Source organism: Thunnus thynnus, chromosome 21, assembly GCF_963924715.1.
Source record: "Thunnus thynnus chromosome 21, fThuThy2.1, whole genome shotgun sequence".
Classification (NCBI taxonomy): Eukaryota; Metazoa; Chordata; class Actinopteri; order Scombriformes; family Scombridae; genus Thunnus; species Thunnus thynnus.
In genome coordinates, this window is record NC_089537.1 from 7,903,858 (window position 1) to 7,926,102 (window position 22,245).

The 22,245-nt window shown below is 39.4% G+C and overlaps 1 protein-coding gene across 2 annotated transcripts in view; it reads right to left on the minus strand.

Moving 5' to 3' along the window:
* Window positions 1-22,245, minus strand: part of LOC137173299 (RNA-binding Raly-like protein) — a 103,911-nt gene that overhangs the window by 60,978 nt on the left and 20,688 nt on the right. For both annotated transcript variants that reach the window (XM_067578061.1, XM_067578060.1), the window contains exon 2: window positions 4,504-4,777. In XM_067578061.1, coding sequence (XP_067434162.1) covers window positions 4,504-4,759 — 256 coding nt within the window. In that variant the 5' untranslated portion in view covers window positions 4,760-4,777. The remainder of the gene's footprint in view (window positions 1-4,503; window positions 4,778-22,245) is intronic.

Below are 22,245 nucleotides of genomic sequence, written 5' to 3' on the forward strand. Positions count from 1 at the left end.
CATCTCATATAACAACACATAATCTTTGGAAACATTCTTGCTTTCTCTTTTATGTATATGTTATAAATTTTACATTGGCAGGAGTATATAAATAGTATTATTTTTTAATTACTTCCAAAAACAGATTTTCATATTTTCTAGTATCATCTGGGACACAATTGGGATTTGAATGCCTCAGCAATATGGAACGAGGGACACAAAAGCAACAACATGAGGTATACTCTAAGATTTCAGTACGCCTACTAACTGCTTGATTTTTGATGTTGATTGACAACATTTTCCCATAATTCAATGCACATAGGAAATGGAAGAGCTCCTCGCAACTGGAGAACATTAAAACTAATTTTGGCTGGCGATGAGAACATCTTGGGGAACAAGATTAAAGTATTTAATCTTTGGACAGACATTTTGCTTTCTCTGCTCTCTCTTTTGAACATTTCACCGCTGTGAAGAGAGGCGACAGAAGAACTGATTCTTCGCGTCTGCCCCTCCAAGACTAAATATTCAACATCCGTGCTTGTGTGAAGTGGTTATAGAGAAATTTCTTCATGCTTGTAACCATGAATTGCATAGAGATACAGTACTTACACCATTCAGAATAGCATTGCATGTACTGCTATTTAGTAATGATTGCTGTGCTCACAATCCTAGATGTGATCTCATGAACTCCTATTCACATTTGATAGGGTAATGGAGCATCCATTTTTCACTCAGCGGCGAGGGGAGGAAGATGCTGCCAGCTGTGTTATTATAGAATTTCTGCATTTGTTCATCAGCTGTTTTTTATCCATGCTCACACACACACACATACACTCACACACACAGAGTGACAGTCTCATCTTCTGCGGTGGCGGCAGGCTATGACCTTTGACACTTGTGTATCATTGAGTGCACAGATTAGTCATCACCAATGCATTTGAGCAGCTGAAGTGGATCTGTGCAGTCGCAGTATGATGTGATTATTCCACTGACCTCTTTTCCAGTGACCACCGCCAGCAAAAAAAAAGCATGCTTTTTCAAAACGTAGCTCTGCCTCCACAATAACATGTTCTGCTTCTTTTTTACGTGGGCGTCGGATGATCTCACATACTCAGTGATGGTTAGAAGCGCATCTTCGAGTGCAGTTCCTTCGGTACACGGCGCCATATTAGCTTACCTACGTGATGTGATCTCTGAAATTGAGGTGCAATCAACTTGCAGATAATAACACTTTAATGAAACGTTTTGGAACAGGAAGACAGATCCTTGTCTTAGCCGTGTTAATATAAAAAGCATCAGCTTGGGAGGATGAGACTGAGGGTGTCCTTAATTGTCAATTAGGGATGTATCTCCCAGTAATACTCCCGCCACATGACTTGTCGATTGAGTGATAACAATGAGGGCAGGGTTGTCTCGCTGCAAGGTTTGTTTGAAATGAACTCTTTAGTTTATGAAAATACTTTCGATTATGTTTACTTTCTCAACCAAAAACAGGCAATCACACTAGCAGAGAAGTCACAAATAAATCACTAATACTATTATTATGGATATGGTAGAGTGCTCAGTGATGGTTTTGGCTCTGACTGGCAATGGTCTTGGTTGTGACTAGGTTTTAATAATTGATGTGTTTTGCTGCTTATTCACTGATTACAGCATCCATATCGCCAAATATCAAACTAATGAAAGACTCAAAGAGCAAAAACGCATTAGCCACTATTAATCAGGCGAAGAAAGCTCATTACTTGTTGTTGATGTTTTTCTGTCTTGATGGAGAAATCATAAGAAAAAGATGCAAAAAATCTTTCATTGTTGCTATATTTTTTCTTTTAGTAAGATCGGTTTTCAGAGAAAGCCTTACATGTTAAGTTTGCAGAGGTAATATTAAATACCTATCCAAAAAGACAGCCCTTCATAAACAGCCAACATCACCTTCACGATAGGAAGGTAAATGAGGAAACCATTTAGGTCTCTCAGCAGCCAGATGGATTTTACAAGGGGCTGGGACAGTCGAGTCAGACTATTGGTTGATATTAGAGGTTGATATAAAACCTGTCCTGCTGAACAGAGGAGACACAAAAACCTATAAATCAGCTTTGTATCTTCTTCCTGTAAATGTTCCACTTGTAGTCTGCACATAAATTATGTTAGCTCCAGCTTGTGTTCATTAACACAAGAGTTAACAGTCTGGGGAATATTATTTTTACTTCGTAATGCACTTGAAGGATGGTTTACCTCGGCTGTGTTCATTATATATAATACATATATAAACATATAAAACTTTCTTTCTTTCATTACTAACCCTAACACCAAAGTTTGCCCTGAGGATACTGTATAATGGAGTGGCAGAGTGTATGAGTGGTTAGAAGGATCATCTTTAGCCTGCAGTAAGTTGACAAGCATGTCTTGCTGAGATGCACATGCCAATTAAAGCACGCAGCCCAGTATCACGCCAGAGCGTGTAATCCACCCGTTGATCCACTAGAGGATACTGTGTCAGTGTCACGTTTTGCTTCGCCTAGACATGAAAAGTACACGCATGTACGACTTTTAAAAAGCCTGTCTAGTGGAGCACTTCAGATGATGCCTATATAAGGTGATACATTTTCATATTTGGAGGTGGCGGGTTGGGTGGATGGATAAATCCTATCTTGCAAAAAGTGGACTTAGTGGACCTTGCTGCAGGAGACCGCCATTCGCTTTCCAACTACGACTCAGGACAGTTTTTTACCCTCACTCTAACCCTAAACCATGATTTTTCCCTTACCAAGTAGTTATTGTGCCTAAAACTAACCAGATTTTAACCAGTGTTGTCACATCATAAAACCATCGCCCTTTGCGGGTACTGCCCCTTCATACATGTGTGTACTTTTCACGCTTAGGCGAGGCAGAACATGATGCTGACACGGTCGACTGCCAGGTGTATTACATGCTTTGGCGTGATACCGAGTTGAACCACAGCTGAATCAGCACTCTAGCCTCCCTGAGATGGGACAGACGCCATCACTGTCATCAATTAAGTGTCATATCATATCACAATCCCTGCTTTGTGGAGCTTGTTGTATCCTTGTAGGGAATGACGAGCCTAGATGCCAAATATCAACTCTACATTATAATCATAATAATCCTGACTGAACTTCCATCATGCACTTCTGTCTTTGAGCATTTCATACTTATGTTTTTTCATTCTGTAGCATACTGACACCCAGTGATATCTGCACTCTTTACTCTCTGGACCCGATGTGCCCTGGTTGATACACCAAACATGTGGCATGTCAGCTGCACCTCCACCCCAGTGTCCACATGTAGGCCTTGAGTCTATGTTCCAATAGGGGACAAGATATTATTGTCACTCCCCAATCCCTGCTGTGTGGAGCTTGCTGTATACTTGTGGGGAGTGATGAGGTCAGAGCCTTGATGCTACAATTAACTTATAACTAATTAATAATCCCTGCCAGTTCCTGACTGAACCTCCATCATGCACTGCTCTCTTTGATCATCTCATGGCAATATATTACTATTATATATTATATATATATATTTTCTAACTGTCTTATACAAAAACCCAGTGATATATGCACTTATTACACTCTGAACCCCATGTCTCTTAGTTGAAACACCTAACATGGTGCAGACTTTAATCAATAGGTCTCGTGCCTATATGCAGTATTATCCAGTCGTGATAATTTTAGAATTATTTTCTAAAGCAGTAGTGTCTAGGAATGTGCTTTGTTGTATCTTTTAAATTCACCCCCCGGCTTCACAAAGAAGTTTGAAAAAGATAAAGCCCAAGATGAGACCATTCACAGACAAAACTAATTGTGTATTCAAACCTAAATGTTCAGGACAAATCATACAGGACAAACTTGAATGCTTTTGGAGGTAAAGTCAGCCACAGAAACCTCCCAATTTCTTCAAATTGTCCAGGCAGGTACCGTCTTCTAAAATATTCCAAATATTTTGCCTTGCAGCAATGAGCAAAACAAATGTGAATAAAAAAAAACATCTCACAGTCAGAATCCATAAAAAACAACCCATTACAAAGCATACGCACAGTACAAAATCGATGCTTGCACAGCATATTGTAGCTGCATCCCCTGCCACTTAACATATTCTGCTCTGCTCTAAGTGGTGTGTCACAAGAACTTTGACATACTTTTTGCAAGTTGCTGCCTAGTAAATGTTAAAATCAAGCTGTGCTTACATTCACTCGTGGATCAGTTAACAAATTCAGGAGGGATTTTCTCCAAAACAGCGTGACAACAAACACAGACACTTCAGAATTTAGGAGCCAAGGGAGGTTCTAAACTAAAAATCGGAGAGATGCCCGAGGCGTTTTCTGTTCCCGAGAGAGACAATCCATTCCTCTAGCAAAGAACAGGCTTTGACGAAACATTCTGTATTTCAAGGGGAAAGTTTTTTTTTGTGCTGTAGACTGTATCTGCCTCCTCACATGTTCTTAGTGGGATCGCAATGCGAGCAATTACAGAAATTTCTTTGTCAGAAGACAAAGCAAAGAAGACTCACCAAGAGGCTGTCCAGCGATGATACGAGCGTTTTCTCCCGCCACAGCCGCTCGGGCATTCCTCTCATTCATGTACTGTACGAAGGCGTAACCCTTGTGCACGGAGCAACCCACTATCTTGCCGTACTTGGCAAAGATGACCTCTATGTCAGTCTTCTTGACGATTGCTGTGTTGAGGTTGCCGATAAAGACTCTGGAGTTGAGGGAACGTGGGTCATTCTTGTTGGTCACGTTGCTGGTCTGGGTTTTACCAGTCATTCTCCTCCAGTTGCCCTCCTGGGACACAGACAGAGGGGGGGAGGGGAGGGACAGGGCTTTAGAGGTTTTGGAAAGGCCAACTCCAGCTAATTCTGCTCCTAAAGAAAAGACAGGGTTAGTACTTGAATTTGCTCTTGGAATCTAAATCAGTCAATTGAAATTTGGATTACACACTTGATTAATGCGTAAGGTTTAAAGGTTTAGTCATCTACAAGGTCACTGGCCAGTCAACTGCTTACCTAAGACACATTTTTGCATGGTTGAAATGCTGGATGGCTGAGTGGGAGAACTGCATGTGAGTGTAGCAGCAGTTTTCTCCGCTTTGTGAGAAACCAAATACAGTAGTTGTCAGTGGGAACGCTTTGCTATCTCAATACCCATATTGTTGCATCCCTAATGCTTTGTGTGCCGTTTCACTGATCACAGAATGCCTCGGCTGTAATTCATGTTACAGTTTTATTCAGACTTTTTTTCTGTTGTCAAGTTATCACGTACATTAGCCTCAGCTTTTGTAGGCCTCCACTGCAATTATTTCTAAGTAACCTTTTCATAACCTGAATGAACGTTAGCTGAAAGATGATCAACTGCAGGATTATGGTAGCATTATCTGCCCTAGAAACAAGGATGCACTATTGAAAAATTCAAGCTATATATTTCATTCATATTTAGTTGTTCTTCCATTGATCCTCTTTCTAATGCACACATTATTTCATTATTATAGCTGTAGAAATCCAGGTTTTCATTACAGTTTATATTCCAAAATGGATTACATTTAGTGCATTAAATACTGTGAAATAATGTGAAGAAAACATTGAATATTCAATATTTGCTTCCTCCGAGTCTCCATCCCTGACATACGGCGATAACAACTATTCAGCTTTGAGACGAAGGACCTGAATAATGGATCCAATCCTCACTAAATAGGATTAGTAACCAAGGTAACACTGATGTTGTTGGAATATCACACGCACGCACACGCAGAGACACACACAAATGCGCACACACATTTTCTCACTGGCAGTCTTTTTTTTTTTTTTTTTTTTTCTTTTTTCCAACTTAATTTTCTACTGCAGATCCTTACAGCTCAGTCACTTTGACTTGACACAGTGCGGCTTCAGTATCTCCCCAATTACATCATGTAGTTTTATTGTCAAGTGCTATCCTATAATGGGTTTGTTCAGCTAATTATAGCATGGCATGTGATTATGTCAAAAAATCTCAGAAACAGCGTGTAATTCGCCATTGAGTGATGGTTAAATTCCGTTGTAAGGTCGCTTGCACTGTACCTACGGTAGACGACGGAAGAGACTGTCCAGTCAACCGGGAAATTCGAGAGCAGGCATGTGATTTACAGCGGAAAGATTCTCTGTCAGGCATCCGTTACACCTGAGACTGAGATCATACTAGACATTCAGTTGCTCATTGGTGGATAAACACATATCATTTCACTTGGCAGCACATTTTCTTAGCATTACTTCACCTACAGTCTAATTCTATTCGTTTTCCCATGACTATTCAATACCAACTATGGGTGCATGACGATTCATGGCTCCTACGGGCTCTCTGTTTACAGTGGTGCATCGGTGTGTGTTGTTTCTGTGTGTGGGTGTGTGTGTGTGGGAATAAACTGCTGGTCGCCATCTCTCAAGTGGCCTTGACATTTATCAGTGGCAGACACTGAAAATTAATGTGGCACAGACACACACATACATGTCCTAACTCAAATGAGCTCCACTATGACCACCTAACGTTAGTTTAAACCCACAAGCTAACACCCTTCCCATATTGATGTACATGGACAGGGCACAGGAAAACATGACAAATCAGTGGAGAAGCGTTAGATTGCCTCTCTCAACAGATAAATCAGGAGTGGGAAACGGTCACGGAGCCCTTTTACAGCGCCTTACTGTTATATTTCATGTTGTCTCCTCTGTTGTTTTCTTTAGAGCAGGACACTAATTTATTCCATCAGTGGTTTTCCTGCTGACCTTGCCGTTTAGTTTATTTACAACCTCCATTAAGCTTCTCATCCTATGAGGTGATAGCGTCATGAGGAGAAACATGGGAAGACAACAACATAGGAATTGATAGGCACCGGGAGTCTAATTGGCAAAATGGCTGTTCAGAGGACTTGACATTTGTTATCACAAAAGCACAAAGAAAAACGTCATCCCAGAAACGCAGTCAGCAAACTGCTTTTAGAGGAAAAATGATGACCTGGTGTTCAAAGCCCGCTTTTAAAAAATGATTACAGCTTCTACAGTGCTGCCTTTTTGTCAGTAAAGAGCAGAAGACAGATAAGTCTTCATTTTCACTTTCATGCCAGCGTGGTCGTGTCAGATAGGTGTCACATTTTTCAAAAGGTGGATGTCTCCTTTTGGAATGAAACACTTTGCTGTTCTGGCATTATAGAAAATCCTGGCCTACTTTGCCTCTAATATGGTAGAAAAAAGCATCCCAGTTTAATGCCAATATCAATCTAATATGGATAAGGTCAGCGGAAAAAAACACCAAGGTCATGTGATTGACAGCACTTCTATTTTGGGATAGAGAGAGGATTAAGTGAAGAAGTAGCCATATTACTGAGTTCTACTTTGCGATGTAATGCATTGTGCCTTGGTAGACAGGCTCTTAAAAGGTTGTTGTTTGGGTCTGGCCACCTGCCTGATTTATAGACATTTTTTCATGGAGGGAGGGAACTCATTGAATTGATTCCTTTTGTAATTTCCTACCACTCTACCACTGTACATTTCTCTTCGCCATGCCTCAGCCACTCTGCTCTGATTGTTGCCAAGGCAGCTTGACGGGCTGAGGTAAGGCTGGAGACGCTGCTCAGTGAAACAGAACACAGAAAGGTAGCCTTATACACCTTTTCCAATGGGGTTGCTGCCATGTACTGCAGAGGTTGAATAATTGTCTCATGGATTCATTCCATTTATATCTTGTCTTAAAATGTGTCTCTGCCTGTGAAAGCAATAGTAACAACTGAGAAAAAAATCCCCTCTATTTGTAAATCAATGCCTCTATTTGTATTGTAGGATGCAGAGCTCTCTGCGGTACATCCAGCCATATATTTGTGCACTTTTGCAAAGGCTGTGGTCATAGGCTGAACATATTCTTCTCTATAACAACAAATTGCATACAGTAAGGACCTTTTGTCTGATTTTAAAAGACTAAAGAAAAGAACAGTCGTGGGAATTCAGTTCACTATCAACAAGACAATAGTATTAAAGCAATTAAATGCCATATAGTGCATTCCACTTTATTACTCTGCCTCCTGAATAATTAGTTTAGTCTTCAAGATAAAGGAAGATAAACCTAATTTTTCTCACGTTTTCAATCAGTTGCTGCCCTTTGGCTTTATGAGTCAAAGCACTCAGTGTCGAGCTGGAATTCGACTCTGTAAGTAGACAGCTACAGCGAAGAGGGTCTATAAAAGAAAGAGGAACAACTGTAATTTTGCCAGCCAAGGGTGCTTGAAGCACTGTAAATGCAAAATGAATTTCAGTGGGACATTTACACAACATCACTACTTATGACTACAACAAGTCGTTACTGGTGGGTCATTTTTTTATTAACAATGGTTATATAGAGAAAGTTATCAATCTACTGCATATAGTGTGTTTTAGATTTATAGTGTGAGGAGACATCAAGGGGTGTGTGCATTTGTCTGCAAGCCTCAGCAATGGAACTGAGGCTGTTTTGGCATTTGAAACCTTGTTGATAACCATGTTCCACATACATTTTTGCAGAATCAGATAACAACATCGCCTCGATCTCCCCCAGCACCAAATGGCAGACAGACAAGGTTAGCGACAAGCTGGTGAACATAGTGGAGCATTTAGCAAGTAAAGAGCCGAATATATCCATCAGCAATGGTCAAAATAGAGCAAAAGAGCTTTAAGGAAAGTGAATTATGGACTTACATTTGTCATGTGGTCGGAAACATGACTCCAAATGAATGCTTATGTTTCTCCATGTTTCCGGACGTGTAAATAGGCAATTGTTTGCTAACACGTTAGCCATATCAACTTTATAAGCTGTTAATATGTCAAAACAGTTTTTACAGCTTTTTTTGCTGCACCCCAAGTGACAAAATAATCTAGTACTATACTTTTAGCTTAGGTTATATCATAATATTTAAAGTTAGCATTCAAACTAGCATAAAAACCTCTGTTGATTATCATAACATTGCTTGGCCAGTAGTAGCAATAGTATGTCCTTAAGAAATATTTAATTAAAAATGACAATTAAGATGCGATATATAACATTTTTGTAAATTGGTAGGAAAATATTTCAAAAGGTGAAAATATTTCAAATATGAAGTCTTCATATCCAGGGATGAGAGTTTAGGGTCTTCTTGATGTATCATAAGCTAAACCATTTATGACACTTAAGCATACAACTTTTAAATACATTAAAAGTGTGTTTACTAAAAATAAGTATACTTTACAGAGTATTTTTTTAAAACTGGGATGGTTTATTGTATTTATGATCTTGGGAGATGAAGCTCATACATCTTATCTGACTTCAATACCACAGCCTTTCTCAGCAGGGCCTTTTCCTCATCCCTGCAGCAAAGCTCATTTCACTACAAATAGTGGTTATATGCCTTGCAACTCCCACCGTTTTCTATTCCTCGTGAACTCTGTTCTCAGAAAATTCATTGACTTTTAGAAAGCCTGGAGCAACAATACAATTAGCTAAGATGCAAATGGAGCCATTTCTCAGTTGGCCCTCATTCACCTGCAGCAGGGAAATTGGTAATATGCGATGGGAGAGACTCCTGTGTGCTGGGGCATGGCAGGCATGGGATGATATACGAGTGGAATTTGTTATTGTCCTGGGGGAGTCCACTGTTTGTGATGGACAGGGGAACACTTCAACTGCAATGACAAGATTTCATTTTTTCCTACGGTAGTATACAGCTGCACAGAGTTGAAACTAATCTGGTCAAACACAGTGAGCTGTAGAGCGCAGAATAGATCAATCTCTGTCTGCTCTTAATCCAATTTGATTGCTAAGGATAGCACCAGGGTGTTTTATGATATAAAACCCACTCCGCATGATTGTTTTGAAAGCTTCCTTTCTACTATGGAACATAGCTCAACAGGATATTTAAAAGCTTTCTCTCCACAGTGTGGCGGGATATTCCTATCTCCTCATAATGGGCAAACAGACAAATAACATTTGTTTCTCAAATACAATGAGGGTGTTTATGAGCATATCAGGCACATCTCTTTTTTTTAGGGTAAAATCAACACGACAATTTAAGCAGGGTCGGAAAAGAGTTGCAATCCTTCACTTTCCTACTAGTAGCAAAGCAAAAGTGGAAACATACTCAAAGTCAGGTGGTGCTGGGTCTAAATATGTCATATACTGGTTACTGTAGCAATGTATCATGTTTTATGCACTTATCAGATATTTTGAATGCATTTTATTTTCTCTGAGATGTGGTGAAGGGTACACACCATTCTTTAAACATTCATGCTTATTGCATTGACTTTCACACTTCACTTTTTTAGAAAAATGCAGACACAAAAAGCTCTACTACAGTTTATTTTTACTTGAGGGCTGCAGCCCTGTCTTATGCCAGAGACTGAGGAAATATATGTTATTATATCTAGACCCACTGTATGACCTCTACTATATATTATATACAGCTTTAAGACACAGTCATACAGGGCAGCTGATACCAGCAGTATCACTATAACTGTCAGTCTAACTAAAATTATAACTGCAATAACCACAGTTTAACTACACTTGCAAACTTTGCATGTTGGTGAGACCTAAAGACATTTAAAATTCAATACCCAGAAATGTGTATAAGTCAGCATAAAGCACACTACCAGCTCCAGTGGTCTGTGATGTCCACTTAAAAAAAAAAATACGTTGGTGAGCTTTCTCTGGACACACCTTGAGCAAGACTGTATTTCACTTGCACTTAATGATTTGTAAATGGAAAATGGTAAATAGCTGCATTTATATAGCACTTTTATCCAAAGCGCTTTGCAATTTGCTGCTCATTCACATATACAATCACACACCCATGGCAGAAACTACCATGCAAGGTGCTGGCCTAACCATTGGGAACAATTTGGGGTTCAGTGTCTTGCACAAGGACACTTTGAAATGTGGAGTTGGGGATCAAACCGCCAACCCTGTGATTAGTGGATGACCCACTCTCTGCTCCTGAGCAAACACTGTCCCAACACTTAATGATTTGTCACTTCCTTCAGGCCTACTGTAGGAACACATAGTGTTTCAATTAAAGGTCAAAATAATTGAGTCACAGTAAAACTGGTGGGACACTGCTGTTGGTAATTGTCCACTTGCATACAATGGCTATTTTGTACATCGAAATCAATCGAAAGTGACAATAAAACTAATGAAAACGTAAAATAACATACAAAGAAAAGTGTCAAACATGCTGTGATGTTGTAAGGGTCTTATATTGTAGGTATTTGGCCATTGACCGTTCTGCTTTCCTCATTAAATCTGGATGTGTCATCATTAGCGCTCCAAGTTGCAGCTGCAGCTGGGACAAATTTTTAATGGGGGCAAATTAGCATTTGTTAACATCTACTCTGCAGGAGAGGTAAAACAAAGTCCCAACTCTTCATTAGGAGCATTAATCTATGCTTTAGAAAGTGTTTGACTGTAATGAAAACACAAACTGCAGCACAGGCTTCAGTATCTGCAACAGTCATGTGGCCAAACAGCAGTATGTTTTGTCAGAGTAGGGGACATTTCATTTAATCTTGTTCTCAGCTCCTTCCAATTAACAGTTCGCAGAAGGATATATCTTATTTATGGGCACCCCTGTGAGCCGCACTGTGCTATTGTAAGAGGATGACAGGCAATTTTTTGGCTTCAAAGGCTTGGCAACAGCTCAGTGGAATTTAAATGACCTCAAAATTCACAGGTTTCGTTTATGGAATTACTATGCAGAAAAGCAGGGATGTTATCTGTATCATGTAATCAAAATAAGCTAATTTTATGCACTTTACTCTTATTGTGGGTTACACTTATGAATGCTGTGTGCTCTGCTCCTGCTGAGTCACATTCCAAGAGGTTACTGGGAGGATGTATTTGGCATTGCCTTTTCTCTGGTGGCGTTGCACAGAGGGACTGGTTAGCCATCTGCAGCCTTGCCATGACCTATGTGTCACCAGAGGCCTGGTTCAGCAGCAGCTGCCCTTCCCTGTAGCACCGCCTGCCACTGAAACTGGTTAATGAGAAGATGCATGCCTGTCATCGGGTTTATAAGTGTACATATTTCTGCTGGTGGTGTAGCAGGGCGCTGTGACTTCGACACAATTAGAGGCAAAGTCAAGCTCTTTGTATGCTGTGAGCTGCAGCTGCCCCGACCATACGTTTACACCGCAAGCAACACAAACAATCAAGTCACCGGAAATTCATTAATTTTATATAGAGGTAAGCGGCCAGGGAAACTCGGCCTACATCGTGCAGAATTGGCCGAGAAAATATGGCCATGGCTCTCTTTTATGCGGCCATCAGGCTTCAATGGGCAGGTTTTCCTGCTTCACTGTTTCCAATGTCAGTTTCATTTTTATTCATAATCATTTTGCCTGCCAAGTGCAAAATGGATGAGAAGTTTATTCTAGTCATTCATGGCTCCAAACATGACAGGAATAAACATCTCAGAACTGTTGCCACTTAGGGCCCGGGGTAAGTTATCTTATGCAATTGGAGTGTCTTGAACCACTTGTTGGCAAAACTTATAAAACTGCAATATGTGAACATGAGTAGAGATAATAAGGGAAAAGTACCCACAAAGTTCTCTTTCCTGTGGTATTTTAAAAGAAGGAGATACTAATCACTGAAAATTGACAGTTCTGTGTGAAGGAACCTATATGATACATATGCTCAGGACATCAGTTTGAAACACCTCTCAGACGGACTTCGATAATACAAATCTCCATCATGTTATGTTTACGTCTGTGACTGCTCTCCTGTCTTATTGCCAGACTAAATGTTCAAAGGTAATATCTGCATATCACAAACTTTGTGTAACACATCGACAAAGAAAAAAAAGAAAAAAGAAAAAAAAAAAAACAACAACCTTGCATCGCAAACTTCAAAGAATCCCCAACACTTCAAAAGCTTCTTCATGGTTCGGTGACTTATCTTCAAAGTCATGCCAAGGATTGAACTGATAGTGCTGCTGTGTATAGCAGGTACAAACATTCTTGTCAGCGCCACTGAGGTGTGAGGTGTAGAGAAAGGGAGAGGAGATAAAACCGAAAGCTAATTGAGACAAAGTCTGTCCCTCGCTTGTGTGAAATACAAAGCCACTGGCTGAAGACATTTGGTAATTACAACTGCCAGAGAACCAATCAGTCAAATGAATACACCATTAAAGGTTGAGGCAAGACATTAAGGTAAATTGGGGAATTACTGGTGATCCTGGAGGCCTATTCCAGTTGTTGTAGGGTTTACAGTAGATCTATCTTACCTCTTTGCTGTCTTGTGCATCACAGCGATTTCAAGAAATTGTTTGAAGAAAAATGGCCTTGGATGTTACAACTTGACAGAAATTGACTTGCTAACGTAAGGACTTTCTACAATTTCTCTTTCTGCACTTGGTTAATCGATATTTCCCTACAAATTGACATTGGCAGTATCCTTTGTCTTAAAGATGCAGAAAGAACTCACTACCAAATTACTTTACTTGTTATTTGAACATTTAATGGCCGGGCACAGCCAATACAATCTTCTAAATTGTGCAGATCTTTGGTAGAGACATTGAAACCCTCTGTGATTTTAATGGCTATGCATTTATTTTTTTATTTCAGCCTTGGTAAATTCGGTGACAGCAAATGCTTTTTCCAAGACCTCTGTTTGAAATTACGCATGCATTGACCACTGGGGGCAGCAAAACATACTTTGAGCAGTAAAATACAACAGAAGAACAACTCAAGTACTGTATTTGTATTTACAGCAAACTCAAACTTATGCATTTTCTTCATACCTAAGAGAAAACTCTAAATATAAGGAAACTGGTGAAAGTTTTTGTAATTAAGAGGAAATATTTCCGTTCAAGTGTTCCTTGCATTAGGCCCATTGTCTTCTGAATGTTGTGCAATGTGTGCATAAAACATCTTTTGTCTTCCATACAAAATCCAGCACATGCATGTGTTTGTATCTGTAATTATCTGTGAGTGCCTTGTGAGTGGATACACATTCGAATCAGACATACAATGAAAACAACTGTATGGAGAGGTATTTACTGAAGGCAAATACTATACATTGAATGGCTGATGCTGAAATGAAATACTTGCCATAAATGGTGTCATAAATGGGGTTTCATACAAAGGAAATCTCAAGGATTATACATTTAATGAACACACATGTCCTCTGAGTGGAAAGGTTTATGCAGCTTTCATTACAGTTATAACCCCGCTCCCTCTATCCTATTCAAAAACATGCAGACAAAGATAATAAATATGACCCAGTTTGAAGAAACATACATAATACAGCAGGTGAAGAAGGTCAGACATTGTGGGAGTGTTTGTATATTTATGGTTTGCTTTCCATAACCCAAGAATAATCAATGCCCCTGCTTGACCCCCTCTTAAGCTTTATGGATCTGAGTCATAGACAGAACAGGTATGTGTAAAATATTTTTTGCAGACATGAATGAATTTGAGACAAAAGCAGAGCTCACTAGGTGTTCAATTCAATTGATTTCTCTTAGTTTAAAATGTGCATATCAAAGTAGTCTCTTGTAGTGAAGGACCTCTTGTAGTGAAGGGCATAGTTCCCAAAAATCAAAGGAGACTTAGCAGCCCTGCATTTAAGAGCTAGATTTCAATAACCCAGGAGTCCCTGAAGAGCCATAAAACTGTTACTACTGAGATCATGACACATATTCTCACCGAATCCAAAGCGAGTCGTTGCATTTGTACAGTAGAGTCATGCAGAAGAAGGTTAAAACTAAAAAAGATTGAAACAGAAACTTAGATGGAAATTGAATGTTCAACAGCTTTATTTAATTGGCTGGCTGCATGTGGTGCCTCCATTAAAAATGGCTTCCGCCCTCTCTGTCTGTAAATAGACACTTCATCACGCCCCCTCATTTCATTTCCCTTTAATTGCACAGTGTTCGTGGTATAACAGTAAAGTAAAATTAAAACAGTCTCAATGTTTGCTGACAGCTTTACTCTTTACAGAGCTCACTTTATGTCTAAATAATTCAGAATTTGAAGATCTGCAGAAACACGATAAGATACGGTTGATTAAAGGGCTGATATCTATCTCTTCCTCTTTCTTTGTGTGTCTCTTACACATGTGCTATCACAATTGCAGCAGGTAGTAATTGGTGCTAATTCCACCTATTCTTAACTAGTCAAACCACAGCTCATTTACTCCAAACCAGTAATTGCAAGGCACAGTTACAGAGTTTTAAATCGCTAGCTAGTTGGAACCCAAGGGAACCCTCAAGGGCCTCCTTGGGCAATGAAGCCGTCATCGTGCTTCATGAAGTGTAGCAGTTTTTTGTTTTTTTTTCTTCTTGCCCTAGCATATTTCCATTTATCAGGTCTACTGACACGCTGAATGAGAGCTGCAGACTTCAGTAAAATGGATGAGTGTCGAGGAAGACATATGAATCTACACACACAAACATCCATATATACACAAATGGAGACATACTCATAAAATATATAAACATAAGGACATCTGCATAAGCAGACACACACACACACACACAGACAGAGACAAATATACACATGTATAGTCACTCACACAGAACACAGATACATGAAGTCGGTCACACACACACTTGTACACAAATATTGCAGATATTAAAGCGATGGAGAAGCTCACACGGCGGACCGATCACAATCCTTGAAGTATAAGTTTTGACAGTTTGACAGCACATGCTGTCTTTAGTGAAGCAGAAGAGGCTTATGGAGTCTGTCTGCTGCCCTCGACACTTCTTCTCCTTTTGGAGTAATAAACGCACACAGAATATGGTTTTATGCATAACACTACACAAGCTTGCAAAACTTCACCGCATGAGGCAAAACAAACACTTTTTTAAAAATAGACATGAGAAAAAAATACCAACTCAGTGGATTATCATATGCATCTGAAGGGTTTCATTTCAAAATGAGACATCAATCATCTGAAAAAAGGTGTCACCTACTCTTTTGGAATGACTGCTATCACAAAAGGCACAGAAGTTGCTTTAAAAGGTTTTAAACATCATACCTGACAATAGAATCATACTGGTTTTAGAAATAATAACTGTCAGGAAGAAACCGAACATCAGAAAAATGCATTTCAAGCTCTTGACCTGAATGAAACCCTTCATTTCCTTTTAGAGCTACACCGGATGACATGTAAGATTTAAAGCACTGCGCAAAAGTCAGACCACATAATAACATACTAGCTGCGGATCAACACTTAGATCCTCTTAAGAGCAATCCATGAACTCAAACACTCAAATGGCCAACAAAAATGGCATAAGTTCCTATGACGGGAACGTTGCTTTGAGGGTGATGGGGCCACCTTTAAATGGAAACACCATCGGGGCTGTTTTTTAGCCGCACTTAGACAACTGTCACGTGTTGGTGTGACAAATAGTTCTCATTCTCAAAATGTAATCTATCTCCATGTCCTACATTCTGAATAAAGATTACTTAAGATGACTCTTCCCAAAAAATATTTGTAAATGATAAAAAAAAATTGATTTGTGCAAAATAAAATCTTATCCATGAAGATTAGGGACTCTATATCTGTAAAATACTAAAATACCTTAAGATAGAAGTGAACTGCTAAACCTTTGATCCTCCTCTCTGTCTCCCTCTCAAGCCTTATCGTATTATCCATTTCCTCACTTGTTTGTTGCCATGAGTGACACCTCATGCTCTGCCTTATACAATATCTGTCAGATTTTATTATTAATGCTGATAGAGTGCCGGCTGAATCATCATGTGAATAAACCTCAGTGGCGGAGGATGGCGGAAGAGGAGTGCAGAGAGGTCACAAAATGATCAAAGAATCGTGGGGGAAATGGATGACAGACGGGGCGTTTTGCCTCGCCACACCAGCCCCAGGGAGTTTAAAATACATAGATAAACCGCTTTGTCATGGAAGAGTGAATCCTGTTAATTTGTCATGCTGGCGGAGTAATAACAAGTATTACACAATAATAAGCTTCCCTTGTGGATTCTCTCTTTCGCCTCTTGAAAGCAACATTTTACAATCCTGTAATCACCGCAAAATGAATCATCTAAAAATCAAATTCTCACTTATCATATGCTGTTATTTGCCTCGTTGCAAAGTTATGGATTTACTTTAATAAAACTATAAACACTGTCATGTGATAATCACAGCGCACTGATTCCCTGCTTTGCCTTGCAGAGTTGAAGAGGATTAAGCCTGGGTTCCCTTCATGGCTAACCCAATAATATGACAGAGCTGCAGGCAGCTTAGTGTTTACTGCCTCACATCTCTCCGAGGAGCTCGGAGGTACGCACAGACAGGCCTGATGTTTTTCTCTCCATCACCTCTGCTCCTTCTCACGCTAAATCACTACCGATACCTACTGCACTGCACCCCTCCCTGAGCCTCCACATTATATACCAACAGCTGCGACTGACTGCAGAGTTTCTGGTTTGTCACATATAGTGTGTAATGCACTGTGAGCTAATGCTTAGACTGTGGGATATTGGCAATACAGGCAATGTTATTGTGTTAAAAGCCCATTCTTTGCTTTAGAAATGAAATTTATGAAAATGTAGATCAAAGTTTTTTGATGTAAGTGGCTTCAGAAAAATATTAATAACATAGCATTGTTTAGTGTCCCAAACAAAGGGTTAAGAGAAAATTAGACATGTAGATTAAACCTGCATGAATTGATTTTTTTTTTTTTTTCACTTTGGCTTTACTTTGGCAAGCAGCTGCTTAAACATCTAGCAGACATGACGCAACACTAGCATTCATTTGTATTTGTGTTTCTGGCCATCTGACAAATGTTAATCCAATATTCACTCTCCCTTTAATTCTGTTTTGGTCTCCACCAGGAAATATCTGGCTTTTTAGCGACTAAATACTTTACTTTGTTCACAAACTATAATCTCTAATTTAGTCTGTCTGGCGTTTGGTGTTGGGTGGGTAGCTGGGAGCTTTTTCGCTGAAAAATGAAGTCGATGAGAGCAATGAGTGTGAACCAAAACAATTCAGTCGCGGGCCATAAAACCAAAACAATTAGCTGAAAGCTGAAGGGAACAGCAGAGTCGGGTGATAAATCTCTGTTAAGAGCGACCCCTTTCACATAACTTATTTATTATAGCAGCTTTAAGTAACCAGTCTACACATTAACATTGGCAAATTAAAAATAATATATTTTATTATATAATATATATTTCAGCTAATAATCATATAGATAATTGGCCAAAAATCAGCCATTAGTGTGGGATTTTCTGTATGTTATTTGTTCACTCTGTAGTTTTGAACCGCAGCGTTTTCTTCCATCGCTCAGTGACTTGCAATGTGTTCTGTGGTTGTCTGTCTTCCAAGTTAGTCATCAGACGTCCTTGGCAACATGACATACATTTTCAAGTCTATCACTCATGACAGCAGCACAGTGGTTATTTCAAAAGACAGTGACAGCGCACACACACACACACTGCAGCTGAGAGATTTTTCCTTTCCTGTGACAAAAATATGATGCTTTCTAATGAGTGCTGAGAAAAAACTGGGGCTGCAGTTTGTCAAATTTTGATGTATGCAACATGGATGCACAGTACAACAAATCTAACTTTATCAATGGTGACAGTAAGGAAATCCGATTCCTGCTTACCTGAGATAGTGGCAGGAATATTACCAGCAGAACAAAATGGAAAGAGAATGATTTGTATTTAAAGGCAGTGAAACAATTATAATTCTAAAACAAAAATGTCTTATTATTGTTAATCTATGTCTGTTAGTCTTTTTGACATTGCGGTCACATCAGATATTCATTACGTCCTAGGAAACTTAAACAGTCTTCCAAAAGAAGTCAGTTATGAGCAGCAATTTGCAAGTTTTTTTTATGACAGTCTGAAGTACAAATCTCATTACTAACATCAGCTCGATCAATTTAGTTGTCTGTGTTTCGGTTATGAGATGACTGAATGTAACACAGCAATGAATGAAAGTGTTTTCACTGGGAATCTAGAGTATCCTGCTGAATCCACTTCGTAACGTTGCATCTCTGTTAATAACATTTTTAATGACAAAGACGACTACCGCCAGCTCTATTATTCAGTATGCAGAAGACACGTAATGACTTTCTTCTAATGACTCACCCGGGAGCTTATTGATGTAGGTGTATTTGGGTGTAATAGACAGGAGATGAAAAAGAATATGAAGGAAGATACTTTGATAGGAATTCAATGTCACTTTCAGAATAACTTCTAATTTGTATACCTGTGTAATTTTACTTACTCTAAAAAAACGAATATGTTGACAGACAGAAACCTACGCTGGCTGTATTGTGCTTCCTATAGGCCATTTTATCAGTGATGGCACTTTAGGGAATAGCTTTCCATTGGCTTAATGCAGTATACAATAGCTGAAATGTTCACAATGAACCATAGATAATCATTTTGTACACAATTCATGTCATGGTGACACTGATAGAGTGTTTTCATGTCCACAAACAGCTTCCCCTTAAGTAGCTTTGAGGCTGATAAATCATCTTATTCCACGCCGGCGGACATACAGCATATTCTGTATCTGCTTGGTTAAGCTCTTCATCTGAGCTCTATGATTTTTACACTGAGGGAAGTATTTTAACCCGAGACTATTTACGGCTGCACCATTCCATCACATGGAAATATTCTTGATGTTTTGTGCATAATTTTATACATCTTTGGAAACCACTAGAAGTTAAAGACACTGTCCTCCCAAGAACAGCATCAGTTGTTTCAGTGAATCCTCCAAAATGCCCTCACCTGTCAATGAGAAGGTTGTATCCATGAGATTTAATCTTTATTGTAATCACCCAAATTGCCCCCAAATTGCTATATAGGGTTACCTGTTCCACTCTGTGGGAAAGTTTCACTCACAAAAATGTTACTGGGGAGTGAAAAGAAGAACTTAACACCACTAAGCATTAAATCCTGCTGTCGGGAATCAGCTGACGTAACAGATTTAACAGTGTGGGTAGTCAATGCCTTAAGAGAATATTATACAGAAGGTGATGTTACACTGTTAGGTGTTATACCAGACTATGTTCCTCTGGACAGACCTGCATAAAGGCACTGTCAGAGAGAAAGAGAGAAAGAAATTCCCAAATACTGTATTGTATAAGTTGTCATGCCAAAATAAAAACACTGTTGAACCCTCTGTAAAATATTTTTAAAATGGTGTATAGAATATTTTAGGTTTTTGTCTTTATTCTAGATAAATCAGATTAAGGCATTATAATTCTTTAGAAAGGCAGACTCTACATGACTGTTATGACAGGTCTGGACCATTCATGAGTTTTATTTGTACCCGGTGAATGTGACAAGTCCCTTTAAATCACTTGTGCATATCTCTTATGAACAAATCTGTTCCTACAGATGGTTGTTAAATGATCTCCAATTTTTGGCTGCAAAATATGAGTTAGTACTGACTGCTTGTTAAGAAAAACTAACAAACAAATACAGATGCAGTTTTTTTTTTTTAAATTTCTGCAGATTTCACAAGCTGAGGACTCACTTGAACATTTTCTTTAGGCCTGTCCGTGTCAAGTGCTGTACCATGACCTTCTAAAAATGTTTCAGTTTTACACAAAGACCTGGAGAGTCTCCTACATGCAAGCAAAGTGAATCTCTTGCTGGTGAAGGACACGAAATATGTTCACTGTAAATGCTCACACATACACATTTCTCCACACAAACATCTTCAAGACTCCTAAGGATAACTAGATAGTATTTTTTTTTTGCAATGAAATACATACAAAAAGATTGCAGAGGGTGCTTTTCATTGACAAACTAGTTGGTCGAGCAGCCTGTTATTTATCACTGCTGGACAGGGATAGTCCGACAGCTGTGTGTAGAGTCATCTCAGTCATCCAGGTGTTAAGATGTCAGAACAAACAGAAACAATCCACTGGATTTGTTGATGTGGAGCAGAAAACATCGTGTCCTTCATTTAAATGGTTTCCTCTGATGACAGGTGGGAAATCCTCAGTATTTATTATCTTTGCAGGCCATGACCCACAACTGCTGCTGGATGAGGATGTAGTGGACGACACCTGCTCACTGTCGTCGTCCTCTGCAGGTGATGTCACTTTTCCATGTCACGTCCCGTTTCCCGGCACTAGGCCAGTGGGCAAGTTGGGAAAATGCCCAAGTATTGATTTTATGGCAGTTGTTAGAGTTGTAACAGAGCTGTAAGCAGCAGACTATTGTTGTAGCACCCATTCAGCCTCCAGCTTGACATACAGTATATGGTCTCTTTAACGGATTGTCTTCTCTTTCTAAATTATTTTTATTGTAATGTTTGAAAATGGATTTATTATTCTTTAAATGGATGCACTCCATGCACTCCACTCCTGCAGTCTGGACATGATAGATTTCATTCCCCTCTGCAGTGACATGGTTGTACAAACATTAAAGAGGATATATCATGCTTTTTGTGATTTTCTGTCATTTTTATACTGTTATGATGGTAGATATCTATGTTAAATATGTAAAAATGCTCCCTGAAAGTCAAAAGACAGGGCCTCAGCCTGCTCTGAACACTTTGTTTGAGATGCTACCATTTTGTCCTCCTTGTGATGACATCGGATTGTTTGCGCATGCCCACAAACGTCGTCCGTTCAGTGGCTTTTGTTACTAAGGTTGTTGCTAAGGTTGTTCCATGTTGTCCACAAACATATTTTGGATCAAACATGTATTTGAGAAATTTCCATTTTGAGTAAAGAATGTTTGTTGACGTAGCCTCCTGAGCCACCAGAAGTCGTCTGAGGAGCTAAAACAGCCTGTTTCAGACAGAAGCTGAACTGAGGGGCTGCATAAAGGACCAGTATAAGAAAATTAAGGGTTTTTTAAGCTGTAAATCATGCAAAGATTTACCAGTAGAGCCCCAGAATAAAAATATAGACCTGGAAATGTGCTTGATATGTCCCCTTTAACCACATAGACAATGCTGCCCTGCGGGTGTTAACGTACAGTATGCAGCCCTTATCGCCTTAGTTTGCTGCCAGGCTTAAAAACCACCACAAGCCTCTTACAGTATGTCTCACACTTTTCAAAAACTGAAAGTTTTCAGTTAGAAACAGGATAGTCAGATGTATTTTAGGTCAGATTTTTCTGTTGACCTTGTTTGACGTTAACTGTTGGCTTTCAGCTCCTGTTATTCGTGCTTCTGTTCCTGGTTTTAGCTTTTCAGTTGGAGGATAATGGTGTTTGCCTTGTAATGTAAAGCTTGGATTATGCTCAGTTGGTGCTCAAACTGAAAGGTGAGAGTCTTCGTTGTCT